General features: G+C 36.3%; 3 protein-coding genes across 7 annotated transcripts; 1 reads left to right on the top strand and 2 right to left on the bottom strand.

Moving 5' to 3' along the window:
• Positions 1–18: 18 nt before the first annotated feature.
• On the bottom strand, positions 19–7135 carry LOC140759004 (probable galacturonosyltransferase 14). Its single transcript, XM_073095446.1, has 6 exons — positions 6510–7135; positions 4028–4086; positions 3779–3934; positions 2865–3452; positions 2132–2434; positions 19–896 (listed from the first exon to the last, which is right to left on the bottom strand). Exons 1-6 carry the CDS (start codon positions 6718–6720, stop codon positions 609–611), a joined length of 1605 nt encoding a protein of 534 aa, XP_072951547.1. The 5' UTR covers positions 6721–7135; the 3' UTR covers positions 19–608.
• Positions 7136–11050: 3915 nt separating this feature from the next.
• Positions 11051–14868, top strand: LOC140759754 (uncharacterized). 2 transcript variants are annotated; one of them, XM_073096397.1, is made up of 2 exons: positions 11051–11381; positions 14559–14868. In XM_073096397.1, the coding sequence occupies exon 1, from the start codon at positions 11092–11094 to the stop codon at positions 11371–11373; it is 282 nt and encodes a 93-aa protein (XP_072952498.1). In that variant the 5' UTR covers positions 11051–11091; the 3' UTR covers positions 11374–11381; positions 14559–14868. The 2 variants fall into 2 exon arrangements, with proteins under 2 accessions (XP_072952498.1, XP_072952499.1); XM_073096398.1 differs by lacking the exon at positions 14559–14868 and adding an exon at positions 13691–14552.
• Positions 14869–17359: 2491 nt separating this feature from the next.
• Positions 17360–21058, bottom strand: LOC140759757 (SNAP25 homologous protein SNAP32-like). Of its 4 annotated transcripts, none has more exons than XM_073096402.1 (6): positions 20897–21058; positions 19318–19852; positions 18541–18634; positions 18344–18471; positions 18162–18259; positions 17360–17628 (listed from the first exon to the last, which is right to left on the bottom strand). In XM_073096402.1, the coding sequence occupies exons 2-6, from the start codon at positions 19801–19803 to the stop codon at positions 17529–17531; spliced, it is 906 nt and encodes a 301-aa protein (XP_072952503.1). In that variant the 5' UTR covers positions 19804–19852; positions 20897–21058; the 3' UTR covers positions 17360–17528. The 4 variants fall into 4 exon arrangements, with proteins under 4 accessions (XP_072952503.1, XP_072952505.1, XP_072952504.1 ...); XM_073096404.1 differs by lacking the exon at positions 20897–21058 and adding an exon at positions 20800–20891; XM_073096403.1 differs by lacking the exon at positions 20897–21058 and adding an exon at positions 20696–20844.
• Between the last annotated feature and the right edge of the window lie 5004 nt (positions 21059–26062).

Below are 26062 nucleotides of genomic sequence, written 5' to 3'. Positions count from 1 at the left end.
AATTTTGTGAATAGCAAAGGAAAACTTATCTGCACATTCCATCATCTTATTATGAATAATGATAAATATCCAAGAGTTCCCCATAAATTAATTGGGGTTCATAACATAATAATCTTGTCGTCTAAATCAAATAATGGATTCTGAATAGGTAAAATGTAACAAATTATCAAACATAAAAAAGAACAGACGAACAAAAAATGGTGTAACAGCATCTATGAATGCCTTGGAAAACAAAATATCCAACTTGCTCCCAGAGAGTAGGTCGTGTATTATGCTGCGCTCTTTATGGCTACGTGGGCAGCATCATTTATGCCAAGTAGGCATATTATACCCCTCTAGAAGACATTGAGAACTACCCTAGTTATATAGAAATCCATTCACTATGATACAAAATGGAAGAAAGAATCTTTAATGCAACTAGGAATGTCGTTGCTACGTTAAAAGGATGGGCTGGCTACGGAGTAGCAAGTGTTGAAGGCATTGGGCATTGATCACGAGACCAGTTTCTTGATATCCACAATAACTGACCCCCATTGAGCTGCAAAGAAATGAACCCTCCATCTCCCTTGTAAGTTTCATCTTTTTTTATTTTCCCTCTCAGTGGTCTATTAATGAGACTCCAAGATATGACAGTTCCTAACAAAGTCATTTGAGTAATTCACATATCTGGTCCAAAATGGCTGGAGATGCTTGTATCCAATCTCCAGCCATGGTTTGCATTGGCCATTGTAATGGATCACAGCAGCTTTGCGTACGCTATCAAGGTCTGTCTTTTCCTGATAGCCCAATCCTAACATGTGCCAAGATGGATCAATAGCATGAACATGCCCTCTGAAAGCTATAAGTGCTGGAGGCAATGTGCCAAGCTTCCAGAGAGAGAGATTTGACTTCAGATTCTACAACAAGGAAAAAGAGAGAAGGATTAGCAAGGTAGCAATTAACCAGGCTTTATAATACATCAAGAATATTTAGATTTGTATGTTACTGTCTTTGCTCCTCACAATATCTAAGACTGTTACACTAAAGAAATTAAGAGTCGGAGATCACTTAACATGAGCAGTGTACAAGAAGTGAGAAAAACATATTATACAGAGGTTGACCACCAAACTGCTGAATTTCCAGTAGTATTCAAGTTTCATCTAAATGAACAAATGGATTGGCCAATACTTAAACAGACCAGACTGGGGGAAGTGTATTTAAGAAGAGAAGTGGGGAAGCAGCGCAAATTCTAGGTCATGGAATAGCTTATTGGAAATTTTCATACAGTGATGCAAAGTACTAGCTCATAATTTTTTGATTTCCTTTTCATCAGTAAACTTAGATAATAAATGTATTGGACATTAGAAGACCAACTTCCCTTTCCTTGCCAAAAGGATCTTCGAAGCCACCAATGTTCCTCAAAGAGAGATCTAACTTTTGCATCTCAAAAGAATTAAAAGAACTAAAGCTTAAAGTTATATATAATCAGATTAAATATGTTACAGAATTAGAACTGGGTGGATGAACATAAGAATTTTAGGGTTCTATGTGTACTGCCTTTGCGATTTCCAGAGTGTATTTGTAAGAACAAGGCCCTGTATTCTGTTTATATCAAAATATTGAAAAGCAAAAGGGCAATATAGCTATCAAGAAAGTGGTTAAAGAAAGCATTTGACATTGGAAATGGAGCTTCAGAGGTGTCTAACAAACTAACAAATGACTGCTTTTTATATTTTGCTTTTAGGAAGTTTAGATAAGTAAATGCAACAAAACATGAAACAAGAAATCAAGTCCATGCATATACAAGAAGAGCAGCAAGTGAAGATTTTTCTTAGATTCTTACTCAACTCCACAATTTTCTAAGTATGTGATTGGAAACAATATCTTAAAAAACTAGCAGCTGAATACAGAATGGTGGTGAGCTATCCAAAGATTGCAATACTAGAGATTAATACTAAAGACTGTCACTGAGTTGACTGGAGTTCTATTCACTATACTTGAATTATTTGATAAATAACAGAAGATTACAACTTCTTTCCAGTAATTATGTTGGCCAAGGGAATAGAATAAAATGTTTTGCATTTTCTAAAAGGAAACGTTCAAGTATGATAGGAAAAACATGAATAAAAATAGTGTACATATTGAATTTTACCTCTTTCACCCAGTAATGATATGTTTCTTGAATGCTCGTCTTCCTCCACGCATTTAAGTCAAAGATATTCATCCCGTATGCCCATGCACACTCATCAGGGTCCAAATTATTGGCTATGAGAGGATGCGAGAAGTTAAAATATGTCCTGAAGCGCTTAGACATTACCCATCGATCTTCACCTTTGCAAGTTTCAACAGCTCCATTTACTTTACCAAAAAGATCGATATCCCATAATGGTGACAAGTCACGTTGAATTACAACATCATCATCAAGAAAGACCACCTTGTTGAGGTTTGGAAATAGCTGCTTGCACATGTTATGAGTAAGCTTAAATAGGTCTTAGCAAAATGAGACAGGTTCAAGGAAAGAGAAAAAAGAATACATTTTAAACCAGTGGAGTATGATGTATCTGGATGAAAGCCCTGACTCACATTATTATCAAATATTCAAGATTCTTAACTTTGCTAAGGTTAAATTATTTGGCAATAATGCTTGTGATTAGCTCACGAAAAAGTTCTTAATTTAACTTTTGGGGAATATTTCTTGTTGTTAATCCAGATTTCAGAAAAATTAAAATAAAGAAATGACGCATGCATACTCTTGTTGCAAAAGCTGTCATCTTTACTCACACTCTTTCTTCTCTTGGCAGGTTCTCTAGCCTACTAGTATGCAATCATTTTGTCATCTTTTCCCACCCAGTAAGAAGATTCTCATAATGCATAATATATCTTACCTCAGGCAGGTATATACGGAGATGATTGAGCAGAGATATGTATTTCGGACTCCTGGCCTGCAGTTTTGAAGCAAAAACTCTTGGGTCGTCACTGGCATTGGCCCCTGCAATATGATTTCCATGATAGTGATTTCTGACACCACGGTGACTTTCTATTGCTTCAAGAACAGGTACATTTTCTCTTGTCAACCAATCAAACTGGTGGACTCCTCTCACCTCAACGATGGCAGGGGAAATAGGATTCAAAGCAAACCATGAATGCATACCAGGATATGTCTTCTTGTCAGTGATGACATGAAAGATTACCTTTTCAGGTTTTAAAGAAGATCTCACAGCTGATGTGACCACAACAGAGGCTGCGAGGATGTTATCAGTGGCTAAAATAAAATGGTGGTACGAGTTATCTGAAAGAAGAGGCAGCATCTCAGGAGATGGCAATTGTTTTCTTGCATGAGCATTGGATGAATATTCATCAGTCAAACTCAAAGAAAGACAATAAATTCCTTTAGGAATAGCAGTTGCTGCAAAATGTTTGTTCAACTGTTCTGCCAGTCTTGATTTCTTCACCTCCCTATCCATATTTTCCATCTGCATTATTGAAATTGCAACTCAGAGAAAGACACAGAGAGAGAAGCTTCAAAACAACTATTATATCAGAAGCAGTTATAACCTTTTATATCAATAGAACCTTAAAGCTTTGCTTATCTCTTATAAGAACACTCTAAGCACAAAACATGGTTGACAACTTATCAGAACTTCTTTTACATGATTCCCATACAGCTAATCAGAACAAAGGAGATTGTTCAACATTGAAGTAACTCAGGGAAGCAAGTTTATTCAGTTAATCCCAATTTTAGCAGATACAATAATCCAATGAAACACTGCATTGACAACAATAATAAAAATTAGCATACCATTGCCTTCAGAACTAGAGCAAATGTCTTTGCATTGTAGCGGTTCTTCTTCATATCAGAGAGAAACTCATTAAAAGATTCTGGCACCTTCATATCAACTGGAACTTCCTCGGAATTTACTTGATCAAGCATCTTATACAACTCCCTGACAACCCTCTGTACAAGTACAATTAGGTGATCCAAAATAAGATAGCAAATTATGTTCTTCACACTAATATCATGAATCAATAGTAAAGAGCAGATTAATACCATCGAGTCATCACCACGGCTTCCAAGAAACCTAGGGCCCAGCCGTCTTCCCAAACAATCTGAAACAAACATAAAGGTGTTAATGACAAAAGGATTTTACCAACAGATGGTGCAACGGCACTATATCTTGAATGAGAAGAAACATCACCCTTGAAAATCTAACCACACATACAAATATCTAATAAAACTAAAAGGAGACAATATCAAGATCATCACACTAAATCAAACTATAAAAGCCCCTTAAAACGTTCAAGTTACACAATGTAGAAGAACAGTTATTTGAAATGGCATTTCATGCATATAGACACACAATTCTACAGCAGGGAGAGGAGAAAGAGTCGAGCTAGTATCCCCTTAGTAGGACCTACAGATAAACATATATGATGAAAATCCAAAATGAGTCATTAAATTAGACAACAACATTTAAAGCCTATATATATATAAGACAATGTTTTAAGAATTCTTACAGATACATGAAGGCCAGAAGATACTGTTGTTTGATAATAAAATGTTTATATCCTATTTAGATTTCAAAGACACCAATTTGCATGAAAATTCTTAGAAGATCTGATCAAGATCGATAGGCTCAATTATTAACTAGTTTCTCATACACATTATGGTGGTATGATCTGTGCATTTCCACTTATTAGCTGGTTCTTCCTTCCTTTCTTCCTGGACCTCCAGAACACATCAGTATTTGTATATTTGGTATTGGAGATGGTGTACATCTATTTTAAATTTTTAATAATGTCGATCACAATCTTTTGTGAAGCATTTTTTCCTTACATGGTTCTTGTCATGATTTTTCTTATTTCATCTAATCATGATATTTCTGTTTTCTTTTTATTTTACAACAAGAGAGGATGAGTTTAGTATGCCACAATGCCCCAATGGTGCTTTGCAAGTTGTATTTGGAAGTGCAACATATTTAACTCCATTAATTTTTCTGAAATTATTTTAATGCTAGAGTTTTCTTCATCACTTCAATTTTACACAGGCACTTTTAGCCTGAAATGGCTGACTCTCTCATGCAGATCTCATCTGCAGTATTGTTTAAGCAGAAAGCAGTCACCAGTAAGCTATTCTAGAACCATAACAACCGTGCTTGCTACGTGACATAAGTTTCTAACATTTGGAATATAAACCTGGACTCACTAAAGAGTAGATAATTCCTTTTTGAAAAAAAAAAAGCTTAATGATTTTCATCCTAATTTACAGGCACTGGCACGGGTATTGAATTTAGGGACCTAATTGAAGTATCCGTCGAAATATTGAAGAAAAAATTGAAAATGACAAGACAGGATGACAAATAGCTGAGTTAAACCATTCAACAAACCAGGTCAGTAGCCAATCTTAGCGCACCACCTGGCATGCTCTTACTATGTGATTAACAGGAAAAGGTCAAGCTGCTGCTTAGCAGTTAAATCATGTAAGTCATTACACAGAAGAAACCGAAACAAATACATATTCATTAAATTACATAACGCAATAGAGATCAGACGAAAAGTTTCCACAATAATGATGACAAGAAAGTCATAACACCAACCATAATCCAGCTTGATAAATAACTAACCAAAAAGGGGACCAGTATATATTTCAAAAGAAAGGAACTCAAAACAAAATAGTCTTAAGTGGTAGGTCACTTGTCTCCATCCTTAGTGAAAGATGTAATTACTGAGGCAAACATAATAAATAAGAAGAAGCATGGAAAGATTAATACAATGTAATAGTTGTCTGTAATTAAAATTTGGGAGCCCATTGGATCGAATGAAAATATTGAAAAATGTGAAATCTTGCCAGAAAGTGAAAGTTGAACAATCCAATAAAGCTGTTAGTCGTAGATGAACATGAATGATCTAATGAATCTAAATTTTGGTTCCAGCTAAATTTACCAAAATATCATCAAGAAAAAGACGAGAGAAAGGAAAGGTACAATACGCATGCTCAGAAACCATAGCTGGGCAAAAAAACAGCGTATGCTACAAATAAGACCAAAAGTACAACAACTGAAATCCCAAATAAACCCCATCATACAAGCAGGTGGACACAGAGAAATATAACTGCAGATTACTCTGCCAAAGCTAAATCAGGCAATTCAGATAACAAATCGAAAACCTGGCATACTCCCTCACAGAATAGATCGATACCGCAATCAAAGTGGCACAAATCCCAACTAAGACTATTGCAATCCGAAATAGAAATAACCCAACGACAAAAGGAAGTCCAGTGTAACAAATCAGACCCAAATTAGATGAGAAGGGGTAACTTCAGCTCAAACATAGAGATTCAGATACCGAAACAACCAAATTGAACCACAAAATAGTAAAGCACCCCAAACCCAGATCAGCGTACCAAATTACCCATCAAATTTAAGAATTATGATCAACAACCGTCAAATACTCCAAAAAACGAATGCAGAAACAACCACATCTTCCCAAATCTAGCCTAAACGAAATCAACTAACTCCAGATCCGAAATTTACCGAGAGAGGAGCAGTTATTGACACCCTCAAGGGTGATCACAGCCATCAGTATGAAGACAAAGGGTAGAATGCAAGCAAGGATGACGATGGTGTGGACGAGGGTCCTATGGGAGCTGTGGCGAGCTGCGGCTTTAAGCTTCATCAAGTCGAAAACCCCATTGCTGCTCGAGATCGTGATGCTTCTCATGCTCGGCGATAACCGGATCTGCATCGTCGAACGCGGCCCCGCCACGTCGTCGTCCTCGTGGCGAAGTCAGGAGACGACCCAATGATGATCCTAAGCATAACTCATGCGAAGGAACGAAGAAGAGCTCGGCGAGATCAATAGGCGCGCACACGAAAGATAGGATCTTTCCGTATTCTCCGGTCCGGCATTAGATTCCCGAGGTGCGTTTTGATTGAAAGCCTAGAAATCGGCCGAAAGATCTCATCCTTGGACTGGGGAAGGCGAAGAGATTGGGTTTGTTTTCGCTTCCTCAATCGGTTTCCGACGGGGGCAAGGAAGAGGATAGATTGGAGGAAATATATTTGTGAGATTTCCAGATAATTTGGTGCTCTTTTTCCTTTTTATTTCTCTCTCTCTCTCTCTCTCTCTCTCTCTCTCTCTCTCTCTCGCAGTCAAACCGTGTATTGGGATTGAGAGGGGAAAGAGAAATGAAAGGAGAGAGAGAGAGATGATTTACCTAAGTACAGAGAAGGATTAATTTTAGATCGTCTGTAGCTCCAGTTGCAGGAACTCGCTCCACTTAAATACTGTTCAGCTTCTTATTGGTTTGAGGAGTTTAACCAATCAAATGCTGCCACGAATTTCAGCTAATTGCCCCACTCATGGCTTCAAAATGCAAATGGCATGCTCTATTATTAAGGAATGGAGGAGTTGAGGTTGAGTAATGTAATGGATGTTTGCAAGATTGGACCTCAAGATGATTTGCCCAAGAACAAGATAGGGCTTATTTTAAATATTTGGTATATGGTACATTATATATATATATATATATATATATATATATATATGTTATTTTATCTTTTCTTGCAGGTAGGTAGGATGTTCTTAGTGTTGGGGAACTATAATTATTTATTGAAGAGTTACCATGAAACTTATTTACCAGACTAGGTGACCAAGAAATTTTTTTTAAGACCATTTTTTGTTATATCATAAGAGTAATTGTGATATATATACAATGGATTTTGTTAGTTTTTCCAAGTGAAATAAATATGCTTTAAAAAAACAAAAATAACTGGTGGTGAATATTTGTAAAATAAAAATCATTTTATTTTATTTTATTTTTGTATAGATGGCCCAACTTTTTCTTTCTACTTCAGATCCCAATTAAGCGTAGATTAATATTATAAATCTATTTACACATTAAAATAATATCTACAAAATCTCAGGAGTTTTTTCTTTTTTTTTTAAATCTTTAGTTTATTGGCAAATGTTTTTATGTCCCTTTAAAAATTATAGTCTTAATCCAACGGCTATAATAGTTAATTTTCATATAACGATTTTTTTGGTACCGATTTCAAAACCACGTGGTTAATAGAATTTCCGGACAAAATGAGTCGTCTTGTCTTGGACTGCTACTATTTCTTGGTATTGTAAACTGGGAGAGGTCGAGGAAGCTCGTATGCTCTTTGACAAGCGCCAAGCAAGGATAAGAGGATTTGGGGGCCTTGATTTCTGGTATGTAGAGAACAACTGCTTTAAGGAAGCTCTTTTGATGTTTCAACTAATGCAAACCGAACTTGGGATATGGATTCATCAATATTTGAATCATGTTGGTTTGCTTTTTAGTGTTCAGGTGCAGACTACTCTTTAAAAAGACATGTATGAGAAATGCAGGAATTTGGATGTTGCTAGAAAGATATTAAATTGTATACCTCAGAAGGATACGGTTTGTTGGAATGTAATGATTTTAGGATTTGTTGGGCATGGCGATGGACAAGGGGGCACTTGAGCTGTCGTATCGCATGCAGAGTGAAGGGTGGAAATCGGATGAAGCCACGTTTGTTGCAGTATTGACTGCTTGTAGTCATTAAGGTATGGTGGAAGAAGGCATTATGTTGGTCAATAACATGAGGACCCTGTATTGCATTGAGCCTATGGGTGTCTTGTTGACTTCCTTTGTCGATCTGGGCATTTTGAAGAGGCCAAAGAAATCATAACAAAGATGCCAAATTCAGTTAGTCCCTCCGATAGAGCAATGGCTTGGAGATCCCTGCTGAGTTCTTGTTGGAACCATGCAAAGACTCAATTAACTGAAGTTGCAGCTGACCATCTCTTTCAATTGGAGGTCCATAGCGGAGTCTATATTCTGCTCTTCAATACTTGTGAGAATCTTGGAAAGCATGACGATGCCAGGAGCCTGAGGAAGAGTATGAATGATAGAGGGGTGCCTAAAGCACCAGGCTGCAGCTCTATAGAGGTTGCTGGGTGTGTTCATGAGTTTGTTGCAGGCAAGCAGATTCTCCCACAGAGGAAATAATTTATAAACTACTGGAGGGAATGAATTATCTGCTGGCACAACCAGATTTATGAAGGTTAAATTTGATTTTGGGAGACCAATAACTGATGCTCGACTAATCTCCTTCCAATCTTTTAGGATTGTTCATGGTTGTCTTTGTACCCATACCCTGTATTATCATCATGTGCCATAAATGTAAGATGCTCAAGATGATTCTGCACTACTGACCAAATGCCCTATTTCTTTTAGTAACAGTACTTAGATAGATAGTTTCCACTAGCTGTTTCTCTAAACCGCCATTAAAGCATTGTTTCTTGTAATAGTGATTCCATGCTTGGCATGCTTACTGTGGCATTAAAGAAAATTATATTATATCAGCAATGAAAGTTATCAGAAGACTCTGAAAAAATAACTGTCAATAAATCTTAACTTCAAACACTTTGCTTATGAGAATCTTTGAAAAATTATGACTGGGGTGGTAGATTGTCCAGAAGATTGCACTGCGGCTGCAGGACAGCAGGATCTATTTGCACTAACCATTATCTATAAAGTGTTGATAGTGAAACAATGCACATGCTCCTGTTTGAACTGTCTCTGTCCATGGAAGGCCCAAAGCAACAGTTTAGCCATATTAAGCGATATGCTATCACAGGTATGTTAGTGTGTGTGCTACCTCCATAGTCCAGATTTCTTCTATATTTAGTTCCGATAATATGTCTACATATAGTTTTGATAATATGTTTTCTATTGTACTATGTATAAATTAGCAGAAGAAGAGATGAAACATAGATGCTGGAACCAGACTACATTGGAGATTTGCACCACTTGATAGGTCAACTATTGCTTTCAATTTCTATTGATGTGCATGTAAACAGCAATAACATTTCTAAGGGACAAGTCCCTATAATTTCTTGCTCTTTTGGGTCACTACAATTTGTGGGCTTCTCTCCTCTCTGCTCCACTAGTTAACATATGGAATGGCGATGAATTTCTGTCATGAACTAAGGCCACAAAAGGTTTGTGTTTGCACCAACTGGAAGCTACTTATAATTTATGTTCTTACAGTTGTAACCTAAGTTACAGCAGTAGATATGGGGGAAAGGTCAAGATAGAGATAAAAGGCTAGATCGCATGGAGGCAAAGCTGGAAAAGAGTTGCTTTAATAGCATGGACATAGAAGGCTCCCTTGCAAGAGTGGAAGCAGCAGACTCTCTGCTTTATACTGTCCCTATCTACTTTCACAGCTCAAAGGACACAAGGGCATTTTTTATTGAATAAAATTTTCGATGTACGTACGTGGCACCACGTAGATTAGAATTTAGCTACTCTTGTAAATAAGGCATGACAAATGAAGCTGTTGGGGACCATTAAGGCCGTAAATATTGGTTAATCTTATGCGAGCTTCTTTAGATAACAAGTCCTCTCAAACAAAAAAAGGAAAGGATACAATGATTATAGCTCAACGAAAGATGGTTTAGTGCTATTTCGGTCGAGCTTATAAAGATACTCCAGACGTTGTTCATACTTAAATTGGTTATTTCAAGTCAATCTTATCAAATTCACACCAAAATATAAAAATTATTGTGCAATATATTTATTAAACATGTTACATAAATTATAAAAAGTATATCTAATGATGCAAAATATTTGAATTTATATAAGTTATTCGTATGATAAGTGAATTTATTTATATTTATATACAGATTTTTGTTCTCTTATAAATGGGTTATTTAGATGATAAGTAGATTATTCATGTCATAATCTAATCATCGTGTCATAAAATGATTGGTAGATCGAATTATAAACGAGTTAAATATTAATATAACACTATTAACAATCGAGTTTGGCAGGTCAACTCATCTATGACCTGAAACTTTCTTTTTTATTTAATACCCGAACGGAACTTAGATGGATAGGCTTTGGGCTCGGCCTTTTGGGCCTACCCGGAAAATGGGCACCTCAGCCCAGGCCAGGAAATATTGGTTCGGATCCGGATTTCGGATCTGGATCCGTAGGCTCAATGCGCATCCGTTCTGCTCGTGTTTGGGCAATAAAATCTGGGTCACACTGTCTCACCGCCTCACGGGAGAGGAATCCAGACTCGAGTAAGATACGGCAACATGGCAAGTGCGGCGTCGTCTCCCTCGCGAGGGGAAGTGCTCGCTTTGTTCCGCTCCCTTCTCCGCACCGTGTCCAAGTTCTCTGACTACAACGTGAGGGAGTATGCCAAGAGGAGGACGGTCGATGGATTCCGCGAGAATCGAGAGCTCTCCGCTCCCAGCGCGATTGCTTCGGCTTTCGCCAATGGCAAGTCTCAGCTCGAGGTCGCGGAGAGGCAGGCGGTGGTGTACTCCCTCTACGCGCCCAAGGTCAAGAACGTCATGGAGATCAAAAGCGCCTGAGTGGAAAGGTGAGGAGAATTTTCTTTTTTTTCTTCTTTAGTTGCGTTCATTGAATTCTGGTTATTTTGCCTTTTTTTGTTATGTAAAGTTTTGATCTTGGGAGATAAGTCTCTCTGTTTATGGCGAAATATCATTCTTTTTCTGAGAACTCGATAAATTAGATTGTTTAGACAAATTTGAAAAAGAAAAGGTAAAGATATTTTTGTTTTGATTTGTTGTTAGGTTTTTGTGATTCTGATGTAGGTTTGTTGAACTTTTGCATCTGATGATTAAAAATTTTGATTTTGGGAGATGGGTTTGTGATTTTATGGTTAAATTTACTCTATTCTTAATTTCTTATAAACATTTAATTTAATTAGATGTCTAAGACAAAATTGATTTGTTGTAGAAATAGGGCAGATCCATATACTGTTTGGCAAATTATCTGGATTATATGTGTAAGAAGCTTCTCTCTTAGTATGTATAGTAACTTGGCAATATCATGCTAAGGGTTAAGAAGTTCTTGTCAAAGAGTAATATTATTCCCTCTTATTAATTTGATTGTATTCTACTTGGATGTTGGGTTTATAGGTGCCATATTTGTCATTGTTTTTGCTTCATACATTTCTTCCAAGTCTAAAATAATTCAGAGATCTTCAGTTAGAACATATCTAAAATTTCTACTATGATGTGTGAGTTATGTGGAGGATGCGGTGATAAGTAAATATGTATCTGATGGAATTAGAGATTGCTAGATCACTGTAGAAATGCTTACAAGATGTTATCCAGAGGGAGATGAGGCTGAAAGAGCATGTATGGATAGAACTAGGCTAAGCAGTTATGATTATATTTGATCAGATGAGAATGTTGATGTTGATCTTTTGGGAGGATTGATGAGCTATTGACACATATTTCAGGTTTAATAGATTTTTAATAATTCAATTAGATAGAGCTTGTAATTATTAATCTTTTCTGCATGATCAATGTCAGAATCATTTATTGTGCCCTAATGAAAGAAACTGTTTCATATATGATTATGCCGAGTCTTGCTGTTTATATCTACTTTGTCACCATTAGTTTTGGCTTATCTGAAGTTTGAAGAGGGGTTCAGTTTCAAACCAGGGAAACTATTGATGGACAATGGGAAGTACTTAGAACTTTTTCCATTGGCATGACATTGCAATTCGGTGAAAAATAATGCCTAAAACATACTCATTTATGGAGATGTCATCATCAATAATTTAGCTTTTAAGGCAATTTGCAAGACATTGTATGATCAGGCAGAGGTTTCTAGAGATGGCTTTATCTTAGTTGGTAAATGCTCTTCGTCTACATGTTACTTTTGCACAGATAAGGTGAAAATGGAGGACTTAGCAAATTGTTGTGATAGCACCTTGAAACTTGATGCAGCATTTATCCTGTGTTGATTTTCTCAACTAAAGATGTTCATTCCTTTCTACAGAGCCTATTTACAGCGATGTACATCAACTTCTTAAATCATTTTGTTAGGATGATGATATTGGTTCTTGTTTTAGAAATAATCGCACGTCATAATTACTAAGGAAGTTGCAATAGAAGCAAGTCTCAACTCTCAATTATGCAAAAGCAAGGGAAATACAGTTCAACCTTCAGTCAGGCTTATTTTGTTCAAGGTCACCACAAGCAGAACGAATCCCACATAGGTTGCAAGTTTTCTTTTCATAAGATCAAATTTCACCAAAGAGTAATAGAATTGCTTGATAGAAATACTATTGTATATCTGTAATTAATGGAAATTAGTCGACAAGGAAGAAAACATTTATTCTAGGAATTTAGGTGGTTGGAATATGATGCTACAGTAGGAGAGGGACTTGTAGTTGTGAAGGGAAAAGGAGCTCTTCAAGACGAACATAAATGGAAGTTCTGCAATAAAGATGTTGAAAAATTGTGATGGCAGCTCTTTGCTAGAACTCAAAAGGTTTAATAGATATGGTCTTCTGCCTTTGCTTAGTGCAATGGAGCCTTCATATTATATATTATGTTGTCTACTTTCTTTCTTGGCTTGGGTAAGGTAGTAGGCTGCATTATTTTATGGAAGATGGACGTGTATTGTAAAGAAATTTAGATCATAATGATGGTGACAATACTTTCTTTCTTCAAGTTTATTAGATACTCTTTACAAAATGGGAAAATTGTATGTGCCTATTTAGAGATGCAAATTGGATACTCTTTAGAACTAAGCAACCTCTCTCCATTTATGACGCTTTCACCTAGTAATAAGTTATGAGTGCAGGTAAATTCTGTAGGATGCTTTTCATATACTAAAAGGTCTCTTTTGGTTCTTTGACATTCTTGCAAGAAAATTTACTGGAGGGAATGCTGGACAGTGAAGAATGGGAATCAGCTTTTATCAAACAGATTTGGAACAGAGTGCAGTTATTTCGGATAACTCGATTTTTACTTCTTCTTTTCTTTTGTTAGCAAAGCTGATATTTAACTTTGATCTATAATATCGCTGGAATTGGAAGTGCCACTGCATGAAAGTAGTCAGCAAACTTATTTGTTAATTCTTACTAAGGTTGGCAAAATCCACCGCCATGATCTGTTATCATGGAATTGGGGCCTGACTATTTCAGCAGACCTGACCCATCCTGTTTAGCAGGTGGGTACGTTACTACGTTTTCAACCAATAACTCAAAGATATATCTCTTATATCTCTCTATGTTGCCCCCAACAACTTAAACAGTATCTGGACTTTGCTAAAATAGTAAAATTTAGTTGCTTTCACACATGACCTGCTGATATGCACCAACCATACTGTTAAACAAGTTGAATATGGGTCAGTAACAAAAAGTAACAGCTGCTGGGCCCTGGCAATCTTGGTCAAGTTGACGCAGATCTACTGTCAATCTGTCCCTGCGATTCTCTTTTACATCTTGGTGATGTAACTCGTGCATATCAAGTCCAAAAATATTGAAAATACACTTAGGAAACGGAAACTAAATGCTTCTCTACGTGAACTTCATTACTTGCAGCATATTTAATATCCAAGCAGTGAGTCAACAAGATAAAGGTGTGGTATCTTCACACTTGCAAATCACAATAAATATTTCGAATTAGTTAGTCATTGCTGGGCTTTTTCCCTTAGTTTTTGTATTTTAATCGTTTCTTTTGGCACAGCATGTGTATTACACAATCTTATAACAACCATTTTTTGGTTTCGGCAGGTTTCCTTCTGGGATGTGCTGTGTTCTTCACTCATAAGAAAGTAGAAGATGCTTCAGATATCAGACTTAAGGAGTTCCTCTGACCTTATCAATGGAACAGACAGTATCTCTGGCTGAATCAACCTGGCAAAGTAGTACTCTTGTTTCACATATCTTTGGTGCAAAGTAGGAACATTATTATAATGTACTGTGTCATGAGACTTGTAATTTTGGCCTATGAATGCAAAGCAAAACATTCAAAATTCTGGTATTGGTCCCATAAGTTTGGTGTCTAACATCAAATGAAGGCCAAAGCAGCAGCTTCCATCAAGTGGTTTGTGACTGTGTGCTGGAATTTGGTTGTCAATATGTTTGCCATCAAAATAAACCTCCAGGTTCTACCAGCTTCGGTATTCTTTTGCCATTTAACATCTCTCTCTATCTATGTGATGATCTTTGTCGAAGAGTCGATATTTCTTCAACAATCCTTAGTGAATTTGTTAGAAAAAGCATTCCCATCATCTCAATTTTTCACTACCAACAAGTCAGCAAGTCACCATGAAAAAGAAAAACTTCCAAAATTGTTGAAGCCAAGAGAGGCATAAACAGTTAAGAACATTAAATTCCGAAGCGAACAAACGCATGAATGCATTTGATAGCGGTTGGAAAAGATGTCATCATGCAGGCAGAGTCCTTCCCCACCAGAAAAAGTGGTGCATTGAGTTCCCCCTGCTCTCCTCCAATTTAATGAAGTCATGAGCTCCTCTCGAACCCAAACCAAAAGAATAGCAAAAGAGAGAAAAATAGAGATCAACACAACAAGAATTTATATGGAAAAAAGAACATATACTTTAGATTGAAGCAAACATCCTCCATTGTAAATCCTTTCCCCTACACTCCAAGAAACAAACTCATCAAGACGTGGAAAGAAAGAACAAGAAAGGATGGAATGCCAACCAAACCAACTCAAGAGAAAAGCCAACTGCAGAGGCCGCGTGGGCCCGCTCAGTTGTGAAGTGGGTTGGGCCCAGTGGGCACGAGCCTCTTCGCCACGCCGTACCTCGGGTCGATCTCGTCGCCGCGCTGGTCGTCCGCCGGCGGCGGCAGGGGTACGCCCCTTGGCAGGTGCAAGCACCAAGAAGGTGGCTGGCGGCGGCGGTGGCGGTAGTGGTGGTGGTAGTGGTTGCCGTGGCAGACGTGGGCCCAGAAGGCGTCGTCTTGCGACCCCTTTAAGGCCCAACAAGCCGATGAGGAGGCCCAGAGGAGGAGGGAGAGCAAGATAAGAGCTCGGAGGAGGGTTGAGCAAGAAGAGCTCTTCATGTTTCTCTCACGTTTGAAGATCATTAGGAGGGAGGGAATGTGAGTGAGGTCGTTTGAAGAGCTCTAAGAGAGAGAGAGAGAGAGAGAGAGAGAGAGAGAGAGAGAGAGAGAGAGGGTGGTGGGATTTAAACGCAGTGGCAAGAGACCCATGATGGGGTTGAGTGTTTGTATAAATGGGGGGGAGAGAGAGAGACCCAAGAAAAGCGCGTGTGACGCCTTGACTATATAAAACAATAGCTACATTTTTTTAAAGAATTTAGAATTTAGGAGTTTAGCTATCATCTCCCAAATCTACATTTTGAGAGATTGTCCTGCTCATATTAGTTGTCTAATCTGCAACACAGTTATATTTCCTATAATTTTTTTTTTATCATTCATGAGCCCGAAGGCTAGATATTGATCGGAAAAAGACCAACCCTCCTTATATACAAATGCTCTTAAGCTCCATTAAGCTTTTAATTACCTAGTCTAGGCTTCAAGTTATATACTTCGTCGAACAATTGCTTTGAACCAAATGTTGTCAAGACCTGCTCCAAGCCGTCGCACTGTCAAATTGTTCCTCCAAGTTAATCGCACTGTCAAGTCATCAACCGAATCAAGCAAAGCCACCAAACCACTAAATAATTTTTCTACAATATTATTTAGGATTAGAGTCAAATCCATAACCTCCTTAGTCCTAGGGATTATATTTTCTATAATCACCAAAAATAATTAGTCATAGGACTGCTCTTTTTTTTTACTTCTCCTTTTTAAGAAAAAAAAAATACCATTACCCTTATTTTCACATATCCTTTTGATTAAGGGTGTTTATGTATTTTTGTGTGCTAAATTACTAAAGGCCCGCTAAATAATAATAATTCTCACCAAATTATAGAAAAACAAAAGTATAGCTCACTCCCCTTCTGATTAATAGAGGAGTGTGTTCCCCTTCTCATTAAAGGTGGAGTGTGTGCTAAATTATTAAAGGTTGGTTGGTGGAACAACTGTGTTTTAATATCCACTCAAACTGAATGGATGTCAAAATGAATTACACCTTTTCTTTTCAAAATGATGTAAAGATTCTCCATAAGAGAATCTATTGTCAAAATATTTGCTAGATTCGGCATCTTTAGAAACATCAGTTCTAATCACACCAAATAGGCAGCCACTTATGGTTCTAACTTATTACTAAAAATATTAGCATGGATGATATACAATTTTACATAAATTGAAAGATAAAGAAGATGAGTTAGTAGCTCCTCAGGTTTTTTGTTTGCTGGAATCAATGATAAGAAGACCAAGTCAGTTCTCCAGCTTGGTTTATGTCAAAAATCCCTTTTAAGCAGGCATCAAGCATACATAACATAGCCATTGATGAAGACCATGCGAAGTTCAATTTGTAGCCTACTTATAATAATAGCCAATATAGCTCTCCAAATATAAAAGAGAAATTTGGATATCACATCTCCGAGTAAGTTTACTTTTGATGAATCAGAAAATAATTTAGCTTTTACCTACAGAACTTGATGGGCAAGATGAGAGAAACTTAATTGGAATGTAATAGTAATCATACATATTAAACAACAAGATGATGTACAATGCAAAAAAATTACAACATGAGTCCACAGATTAATTTTGAAACGTTTCACCGAAGAAGAAAACATATTTAGATCCGTTGGTGCATCCAGTGATTTATTTTCCAAGAAGACGTCGCCCTCGCATATTGGCTCCCCTCACTCGGAAGTTTACCTCGTCGACATCTTCCTCCATATGACTCAGAGATGCAGTTTGCCTGTAGTCATCAAACAAAATAAAGTTTGTATTAAATAATAATAAAGAGTACGGAACAGAGGCCAACGATCCATTAAGTAAACAAAACATAAAACAACTTATATTCGAGATAATAAGCAATTTAGAGCTCCTTCTGCATTGATTTTAGTTCATTTCCAGTTGTCCTATTCCATGGTTTTGATATCAAATTGAATAACTACACAAAAATTGGAAGTGAAGCCAGATGCCTCATCTTATAAATCATTTGTATAATGTTGCTAAAACTTGCGCCAGTAATTACATATGAGGCATGTTTTAATAGAAAAGGTTAATTGACTTAAATCAGTATGAAAAGAATGGAGAAACACAACTTATTTTTATATACAAATAAGGCAGATAATATAAGAAAGCAACACCAAGATGATTTGTCAACACGCAAGCAGCATCACCTCACTATTCAATATATTACACCTCCTTGATCCTTTTATTTTTGATCTAGCTAATAGAAGTTCCAAGATTATGAACAGTAAAAGACAGCAAAAGATGGAAATAAACCTCTCTATCTCAGAACCCATGTCAATAGCCATGCCTTTCAGCTCCCCAAGAATGTTGCTAAGATCTGAGAGGGCATCATCTTGTTTGCCCTTTTCTACCTGATGAAATGAGCAGATACTCAGGAAATATAAGTTATAGTATAATCGGAGCTAGCATAGCCCTACTTTTAGTCTGAAATATACCTCAACTTTATCAAGTGCAGATGCGTGCTCAGAAGGTAAAGGTCGAGGATTTGATCGAGGCAAAGGAGCAGATAGTCCCAGTCTTTGTCTCTGCTCCATATGGCTACCCTTTCGTATGAAGGAATCATCTGCATTGGTTCACCACATCAATATAGAACACAAAAGAGTATTACTCTGACATTCTCTTCTTTATTTACCTCTTGTTAGCATCGGTCCCTTTAACTGGCGAGTTTTCTTTGGCTTCCATGTCTTGGAGAAAAGTCCTCCTAGACTTCCAAGAAGTTTTTCACTCTGAAAGGAGAACAAATGGATTAAGATGGAAACTTGTATAATCATTATGAACACTGCATTTAACCTTGTTCAGCTAGTTTGCAACATAGATACTTTAACAAAGAGGTAGAACATTCAGCGAAAAGGTAAAAAAAATCAGTTAGAAGAGAATAAAAGCCTGAAACAACAAACAAGAAGCCATGTATTCCTCCCAGTCTAGTTGTTTGACTAGCTCTCCAAGAATAAAGATCAAAATGTAAATATAAAAGGTCAAAGATTAAAGATCAAAGAAAAGAATAAGAATCATATCAGTGCAGATGTTCTCAAAAGTCAGAACTTTATTTAGTGCCAACCGAAATGGATTGGAAGACATCAAAATTAATATGATTTAATGCACCTAAGTAAAATCCTTATTGTGCACTAAAGGACTTATTTGAAGCACATAATACATAAAGCCTCATGAATGATTTCTCCACCTTATTTGCAGGATAACTTTTCCCAGAGAAAAAGCCAAAATATAAATGATGGATCTTCCAGCTAATGTAGGATCCTATTCCATCAACTTTTGGTATAAGAGAAAGCCAAACAAAATCGTGCAATGTAGGTTCCAGTCATGCTAGATTACAATATTGAATATTCTAAACAGCTAAATTGGGAGAAAAAAAAGAAGAGAAACGAAGAGTTAAAATAAAAGGAAAATATACCCTGCTAAGGTCATGTTCAATATCCACAGCATTTTGATGTGTCCGAGTAATTTGCTGACCTTGCTGATGCAAGGTAACGAGTGTCTTTGAAGCATCCTCTCTCATCTCTTCAGCAATCTTCAAACAGCCATTGACCTTCTGCGTAGTCTCCTCAGCTTTGTATACAGCATAATTCTCAAGTTCTTGCACAGACTGGTTTTCAATACCACCTGAGTCGCGAAAATCATTCTTGTATTTGTTTCTTGCAGATGAAAAGCCTGAATAGAATGATGAATCAGGACTCTCTCTTCCTTCATCTTCATTCTGGCTGAATTGGTAACTTTTATCATTTGCTTTGCGGACCCCATGGCCCAAGGAAGAACTTGAAGGTCTATCTTTCAGATCAAGTTCTGAATCAGAATCATATCTGGTGCCAGAAAAACCAGACTCCACATAACGTTGCTTGGAGGCCTTGGTAATAGGTGTCCTCGTGTTCAGTTTTGACATAATGATCACAGCTATTGATGGTAGAAGTTGGTAGAGATATCAATAATACCTAAGAAAACAGTAATACAATGATCAGAACAATCAGTGATGGTACCCAAAACTATAATAGAAAAACTAAAAATGAATTGCTCGAGGCTATTGTCAATATGAGATCTGAGGAGAGCGATGTGTATGCAACCTTAATTCTATCACTTGACAGGCTGATTCAATGGGTCAAAGTCATGTCACCGAGAAACATCATAGCATTGTACTAAACAAGAAGAAAGCAAAAGAACAGTGAAAAAAATATATATATAACTTCAGGAACCAAAGAACAAGCCCAGAAAGGAAAGATGATCGAACTGGAAAACAGATAAATCCCAGAACAAATCAAGAAAACATATGATAGATGGCGCTAAGCTGTGATGAGCCTTCTTTCATCTGCCTGTTATTCCGCGAATTTGGCCAGCAGAGATCGCACAATCTTATACATCTTAAACAATATTATATAGAATTGCATCAAACAGAATAGATAGTGAAGACGTTAATCATTTTAGAAAGATTAAGATGAAATAGATCAAATACTAAATCTATGATCTCATAGACAAGAGCATGCAAAGATGCACTTAACAAAAGAAAGAAAAAAAGGACCGTTTGGTTGTGTAAGAAGGGGCTTCTATCACAAACAAGAACAGGATAAAGAAAGTACGAGGAATAAAATCTAACAACAGTAGACGAAAAGGATTTCCCTTTCAACAGTAGTGATTCCATAATCAGATGCTACTGCAGATATATATAAAGTTAAGCAAACCAAAGCAAATAAAGATGAGAAACTAAAGCAAACTTCGCACACGCTAAGAAAACAAAAGATTGGCACATAAATGAACAGACGGGATATGGGGGGAGAAATTACCAGATGGGTATCACTCCAACAACTATAATCCTTGTAAACTATTAGCAAAAGATGAGAAAAATCTCAGCAAAAAGAAAAGAGCAAAGAGAAACAAGACAAACAACCTTCGGAGAATCCAACTGAGAGCAAAAGGTACTATATATCCCAACTCAAACCAAGAGGAAGAGATCAAAATCCAACAACCAAATCATCGAAAATTACCTAAAGAAACCCCAAAGTTGACCAAAATTGCCGATGAAAGGAAGGAAGAGGCAGAGGATTGCTATGAAAACGCTGACTTCCTCCACGCGGCCAACCTCGTCAAAGCGGGCTGCGTTTACATGTGGGAGTAGGAAAGTGGGGGGAGAGAGCGATGGAGGAAGAAGAGAGTTAGAGAGAGGACATTTTTAATTTTTAATTTCTAATTTATCCGTTTACTTTTCTAGAGAAACTTTCATTTAGATCCTGTCATTAAATACTTTTGCAGTTCAAGCCCTACATTCTTTTATTTGGGAGGAATTAATTACAGTTTAAACCCCCTCAATTTTGTAAATCACCTTCCCCTCTAAATACATAAGGATAATACTTGAAATTTTACTGAGAAAAAATAAATGAGATTTAAATAAAAATAGGCAATAATCTTAGAGAATTTAGGTGTAATTATTTAATTCACTTTGTGCCACTTGTTGCCAGAAGGGAGTGATTTGTAAATAATAAAATGTCGGGGTGTGGACCGAAACTCCTCCACAAGTTATATATTTGGTTTTCTTCCATGCTAATCTTTCTTTTCCTCCCTGCGAACGAAAATAAATAAATATTAGACCGTTGGGCTCTTTGTCCGTTTCCTTAACCATCTAACCATCTTGGTTCTTCTTTATCACGTTAAAAGTAATTATATAACATTATATTGCAATTATTGAAATATATGCCTCTAATTTAAAGTTTAGTCCGATCGGATTATATAACACGTACTGAGTTTAGGTACTAATTTGGGGGTTAATCTCAACTTGAGATTTAATTTATACATATCTGAGCTAATATTCGCATATTAAATTGGGATTTTGGGCCGTTAATTGGCCCAAACCAAGTCCACTAGTCCCTAATCATAAGACTGGGAGTGGATGGGGTTGGTTTGTTTGGTTTGGCGTTCGGATTTGGATGGATTTTTTAAGAGTTGGAAGAAGTCTTTGGAGACCTTTATTATAGAATGATAAATTGATAGTTTATGTTAGCAGAGTTCGAAAAAATATCTCTTTATTTAATTTATTAAATTAAAAATGTCTTTGATTTTGTATTTATTATCGTTCATATCTTACCTCGTAGATATTATAATTTGATCAATATATTTTGTTTTTAATGTCTTAAAAATATCTTAAAGATCAGATGTTTATAGTTAATTTATGGTTTTTGACCGGTTTTTTATTTTCTTAACCGAAATAGGAGGTCTAATTTACTGTAGCTATAACAGAAACGCTGAACTGATTAGTATTTTTTTCTAAGTAAAAATACTGATTAGTTCAAAGCTTTTAAATAAAAGTAAATTTTTTCTCAATCTATTGAAACTGCTAAGTTAAAGAAATATATATAAAACGTTAATCAGTTAAGTAATTTAGAATTAGAAAAAAAATACTTAATTTATTAGCATTTTTGCTTAGAAAAATATACTGCTCAGTTCAATATTTTTGTTAGGACTATAATAAATTAGACATCATTTAGTAATAAGTTTAAGAAGTGGTCTATTTCAGTTAAAAAACTTTTGGAACAAGACTAATTTGGTCAAAAACTTGTTAATTTAACTATAAATGTAAAATTGAGTAATTTTTTTTTATAAAAATTAGAGTAAAAGTAAAAGCAAAACAAGTCTTTAAGGACAAGTAAAAAGTATTTTAGGTTTTTATTTTACAAATAAGATGATATTATTTATTTCTTAGTTGTTACTAGGTAAAAAAAACATTAACTTATAATGTTTTGGAGGGCAGTAAGAGTAAAATGCATGGTTGATGAATATCCCATAATCCATATGTGAGTAATAATAAAATCAAAATGTAGGATGTTTATAGTAAAATTCCCTTTGAACTTAATAAGAGTAACTAGTCTAGCCCGATGGGCCATTGGGTCAGACTCGGGCTAGTGAAATTGCCTAAGGTTGATACGTGCCGGGCTTGGGCTTCTTCAACTATGTTAAGATGGGTCAATGCTATATATGTACCAAATCTCTCGAGGTTTAGATTATTCGATACGTTAATAAATTAAATAGATTATTGACACCTCTCTTGGTGGAATCTTAGCCTCTCTCAAATGAATCCTTGTTTGCAAGGGATAAGTTAAAAGGGTGTAAAATGAGCCAGAGCGAGCCGACTAGTGTGTTTAGACTCGGGCCATCGAGCTCAATTTGTAACATATAAGCTTATTTTAGGCTGAACGGAATTCTAGTCTAGTTTGAGCTTGAGTGTTAAATGAGCTTAATTCAAGCTTTATACAAGTCCAGTTCTTAAGCTTACATTACACGAGGTTTGATTAAAACTTGATCTTAGAAAGAGATATAAATCATTATATCTTTAATCTAATAATTATAATATATATAGTTAATATAAAATAAATAGGTCAAAGCCTTAATAAGCCGAGCTTGAGTGAGCTAGCTTACATCTCAAAATTCATTGTGAGCATAAAGTTTGTTCGGTATTGGCTCATTTATTTTCTAATCAAGATCGAATTGAGCTGAGATCAGTTTATTCCTATCACATTAGCTCATCTTCTAGACAGAGATAAGTTAGCATGACATGACCTATTAGAAAATTTCTTCGAAATACCTCTTTGATCCATTAGTCATTCATTCAATTTTTCGTTAAAAAATAACATATAATTATTACATGATAGTATAATAATTTACTGTTTTTTATAACATAATTGAGATGTTCCCACAGTTTAATGGGTTAATCTATAATGCACTCCTAAGATTGCTGTCATCCACTTCCTCCCCTCTTAGGTTCGTCTCTAGCTATGCCGGATTTGGTATAGGAGCTTTTCCCCTCCTCTAATGGAATCTTCCTCCTCGTGTTGTCGGCAAGATCTTCTCCTCCCCCTCCGCTTTCCCTTTTTCCCTTTCTCTCCCTTCTTCTCCCCAAAAATCTATTGCTTTTTAGCTCCATCGTTGCTCCCCACGGTCATCTCTCTTTACCTCTTCGTCGCTGTCGTGTGTCGACCACACCTCCGCCTCTCCACTCCTCCGGATCGCTCTTAGCCACGGCCAAGCTAGCATACTCCCTCGACATAGTCACCCTCAGTATTGGCTGGCTCAACCGCTGTTTCACCCTCCCTTTTTGGTGCCATCATCCCTTTGCCCACTGTCACCACTGCTCCTCACCTTCATCTCCACCTTCTCTCCTTGGCGTTGCCATTCATCGCCACACCACCCCACTCTACTATGAATCCACTCCCTATCACACTTAGCCCCTTAGCCCTACACTGTGTGTTTGACTACCTTCACTTTGCACCGCTTATACTCCCTCATCCTCGTCGACTTTGTCAATGCAAAACTCTCGCTCTGTGTCAAGCCCTCATTTGAGGACGCCAATGACAATAGTTGTTGTCGGTGCCATCTTGGTTTTCTCTCTTTTTTGTCAAGCTAGTATCTGTTTGCCTTCTTTTATATTTTCTGCTTATTTTTATTTTAGCCATGCTTGTTATTAATTTTCTGTGCTTGTGAAAAGCTTGTTCTATTATGTAGTCGAGCTTCTCTTTTATTTTTAGGGCTTTAGTTTATTTTGCAGGTTGCTCTTTCAGCTCTATTATGATACTCATTACGCCATATGCTGAATTGCTTATTCTTGCGCTTTCTCTTAAGCTTCTTGATGCTCCTTCTTATAGTGTTGCTCTGACAAATAAGAGGCTTGTTCCACCACAAATGCTACATCTCATATATTTTTCTGCAAGATTGCTTGAATTTATGTTCGAGACTTCATAATGTGCTTACTTATTTGGTTAGTCTACTTGTTAACCAAGTGTAGGGATATCAAGTTATAACAATTTGTAAACTGAATGAAACATCAGTTTACGGTAATTACTCCTACAAGGAAATTTTTTTTCAGAGATTCTGTAGAATATTCTTATCTTACGGTGGAACGTAGATCTCATTATTTAATTACTAAAATATAGAGACAAAATCACAGCCGTCAGTGCACCAAGGCTGACGTAACAATGGAAAAGATAATTACCTTCCTATCAGTGGGCTAATCAGAAGATAAGACGGGGGCCCGCATGTTCCCCGAATTAACGTTAAAAGTTGAAGCCACGTGTACTTAAAAGAGACATAGGCGTTTTGGACGGAGATGCGGTGGGTCACATCCCTTATTCCCTTCTTTGCATGCAGACAGACGGCTTCGGTTTAACGTCTTTTTGACCCTTGAATACCTCACATGCAATGCAAAGAGCTTCTTTAATGACCGTTCTTTTCACGAGACTTTTCAACTCATATATATTGGACTCTTCTTCCCCCCACCCCAAAGAAAAACAAATAAAAAACAATAAAAAATAAATTCATATTATGCATATACTTTTTTCTGGTTGATAGGATTCTACTAGTCCAGTTTTAAAACGTTTTTCTCGAATAGATTATATCTTAAATTTAATATTAAAATTAGATCTATAGTACTGTAGCTCTATATAAAATGCTGATAAATCTATATAAAAAATGCCAAAGAGTTCGAGTGCATTTTACCTTTGACTGAATAAAATACTTAATAGTTTAGCTTTTTAGTTAATAAAATTTAGGGCATAAGCTAATTTGGTAAACAAAATTAAAACTAGGTCTAGTTTGTTCAAAAACTCTGTTGTGCTACTATGGTCACCTAAGAAGAAGCATATAACGTGCAAAAGAAATCTAGAAGTTGCTGGACATATATATACATTTATGTATATAATAATTCTTGTGGCTTTACTAGCCATTTATTATATAAGTATTAGACATTTATTTGTTCTTAAAATAGTTTATTGCTCAGGTTAACACAAATAGTGCAATCAAGATATTTTGGATTAATTAAACAATATATGATCTTCTATTGGCTATTTTCATATCCCCAATAGAATTATAATCGATCCTATTAGTAAGATAAGCTACAGAAACTATAAATTAATATAGGAGATAGTTAGTAGGTATTTTTCTCTATGATTAAGGAGGTCGTATGATCAAATTCAATCTCAATGATTATTGTGAAAAAAATTATTTATTATTTGATAGTTTAGGGTAACTGTTTGATTAAATTAATGATTTGACGGTGTAATTAGCTTAGAATAACGATGAGTTAAGAGGTTGGCTTGATGGTCGGTGCCAATAAATAGGTTAAAAGAAAACGAGATCTACGATGAAAGGAAAAAAAGCTTACGATACGA

The sequence above is a fragment of the Typha angustifolia genome, chromosome 4, assembly GCF_048772165.1.
Source record: "Typha angustifolia cultivar Huaian chromosome 4, ASM4877216v1, whole genome shotgun sequence".
NCBI classification, from domain to species: Eukaryota; Viridiplantae; Streptophyta; class Magnoliopsida; order Poales; family Typhaceae; genus Typha; species Typha angustifolia.
This window is presented reverse-complemented; position numbering and strand designations above follow the sequence as displayed.

What these genes read in the sequence shown, in the direction of transcription:
- LOC140759004 (XM_073095446.1), bottom strand. Translation starts at nt 6,720, where the DNA reads ATGCAGATCCGGTTATCGCCGAGCATGAGAAGCATCACGATCTCGAGC. An exon ending in CAATAACTGCTCCTCTCTCG is followed by an intron (nt 4,087 to 6,509) that starts GTAAATTTCGGA and finishes TGTTTGTTTCAG; the next exon opens with ATTGTTTGGGAAGACGGCTG. An exon ending in GCCGTGGTGATGACTCGATG is followed by an intron (nt 3,935 to 4,027) that starts GTATTAATCTGC and finishes GTACTTGTACAG; the next exon opens with AGGGTTGTCAGGGAGTTGTA.
- LOC140759754 (XM_073096397.1), top strand. Translation starts at nt 11,092, where the DNA reads ATGGCAAGTGCGGCGTCGTCTCCCTCGCGAGGGGAAGTGCTCGCTTTG.
- LOC140759757 (XM_073096402.1), bottom strand. Translation starts at nt 19,803, where the DNA reads ATGTCAAAACTGAACACGAGGACACCTATTACCAAGGCCTCCAAGCAA. An exon ending in TTGAACATGACCTTAGCAGG is followed by an intron (nt 18,635 to 19,317) that starts GTATATTTTCCT and finishes TTCTCCTTTCAG; the next exon opens with AGTGAAAAACTTCTTGGAAG. An exon ending in CTGCACTTGATAAAGTTGAG is followed by an intron (nt 18,260 to 18,343) that starts GTATATTTCAGA and finishes TCATTTCATCAG; the next exon opens with GTAGAAAAGGGCAAACAAGA.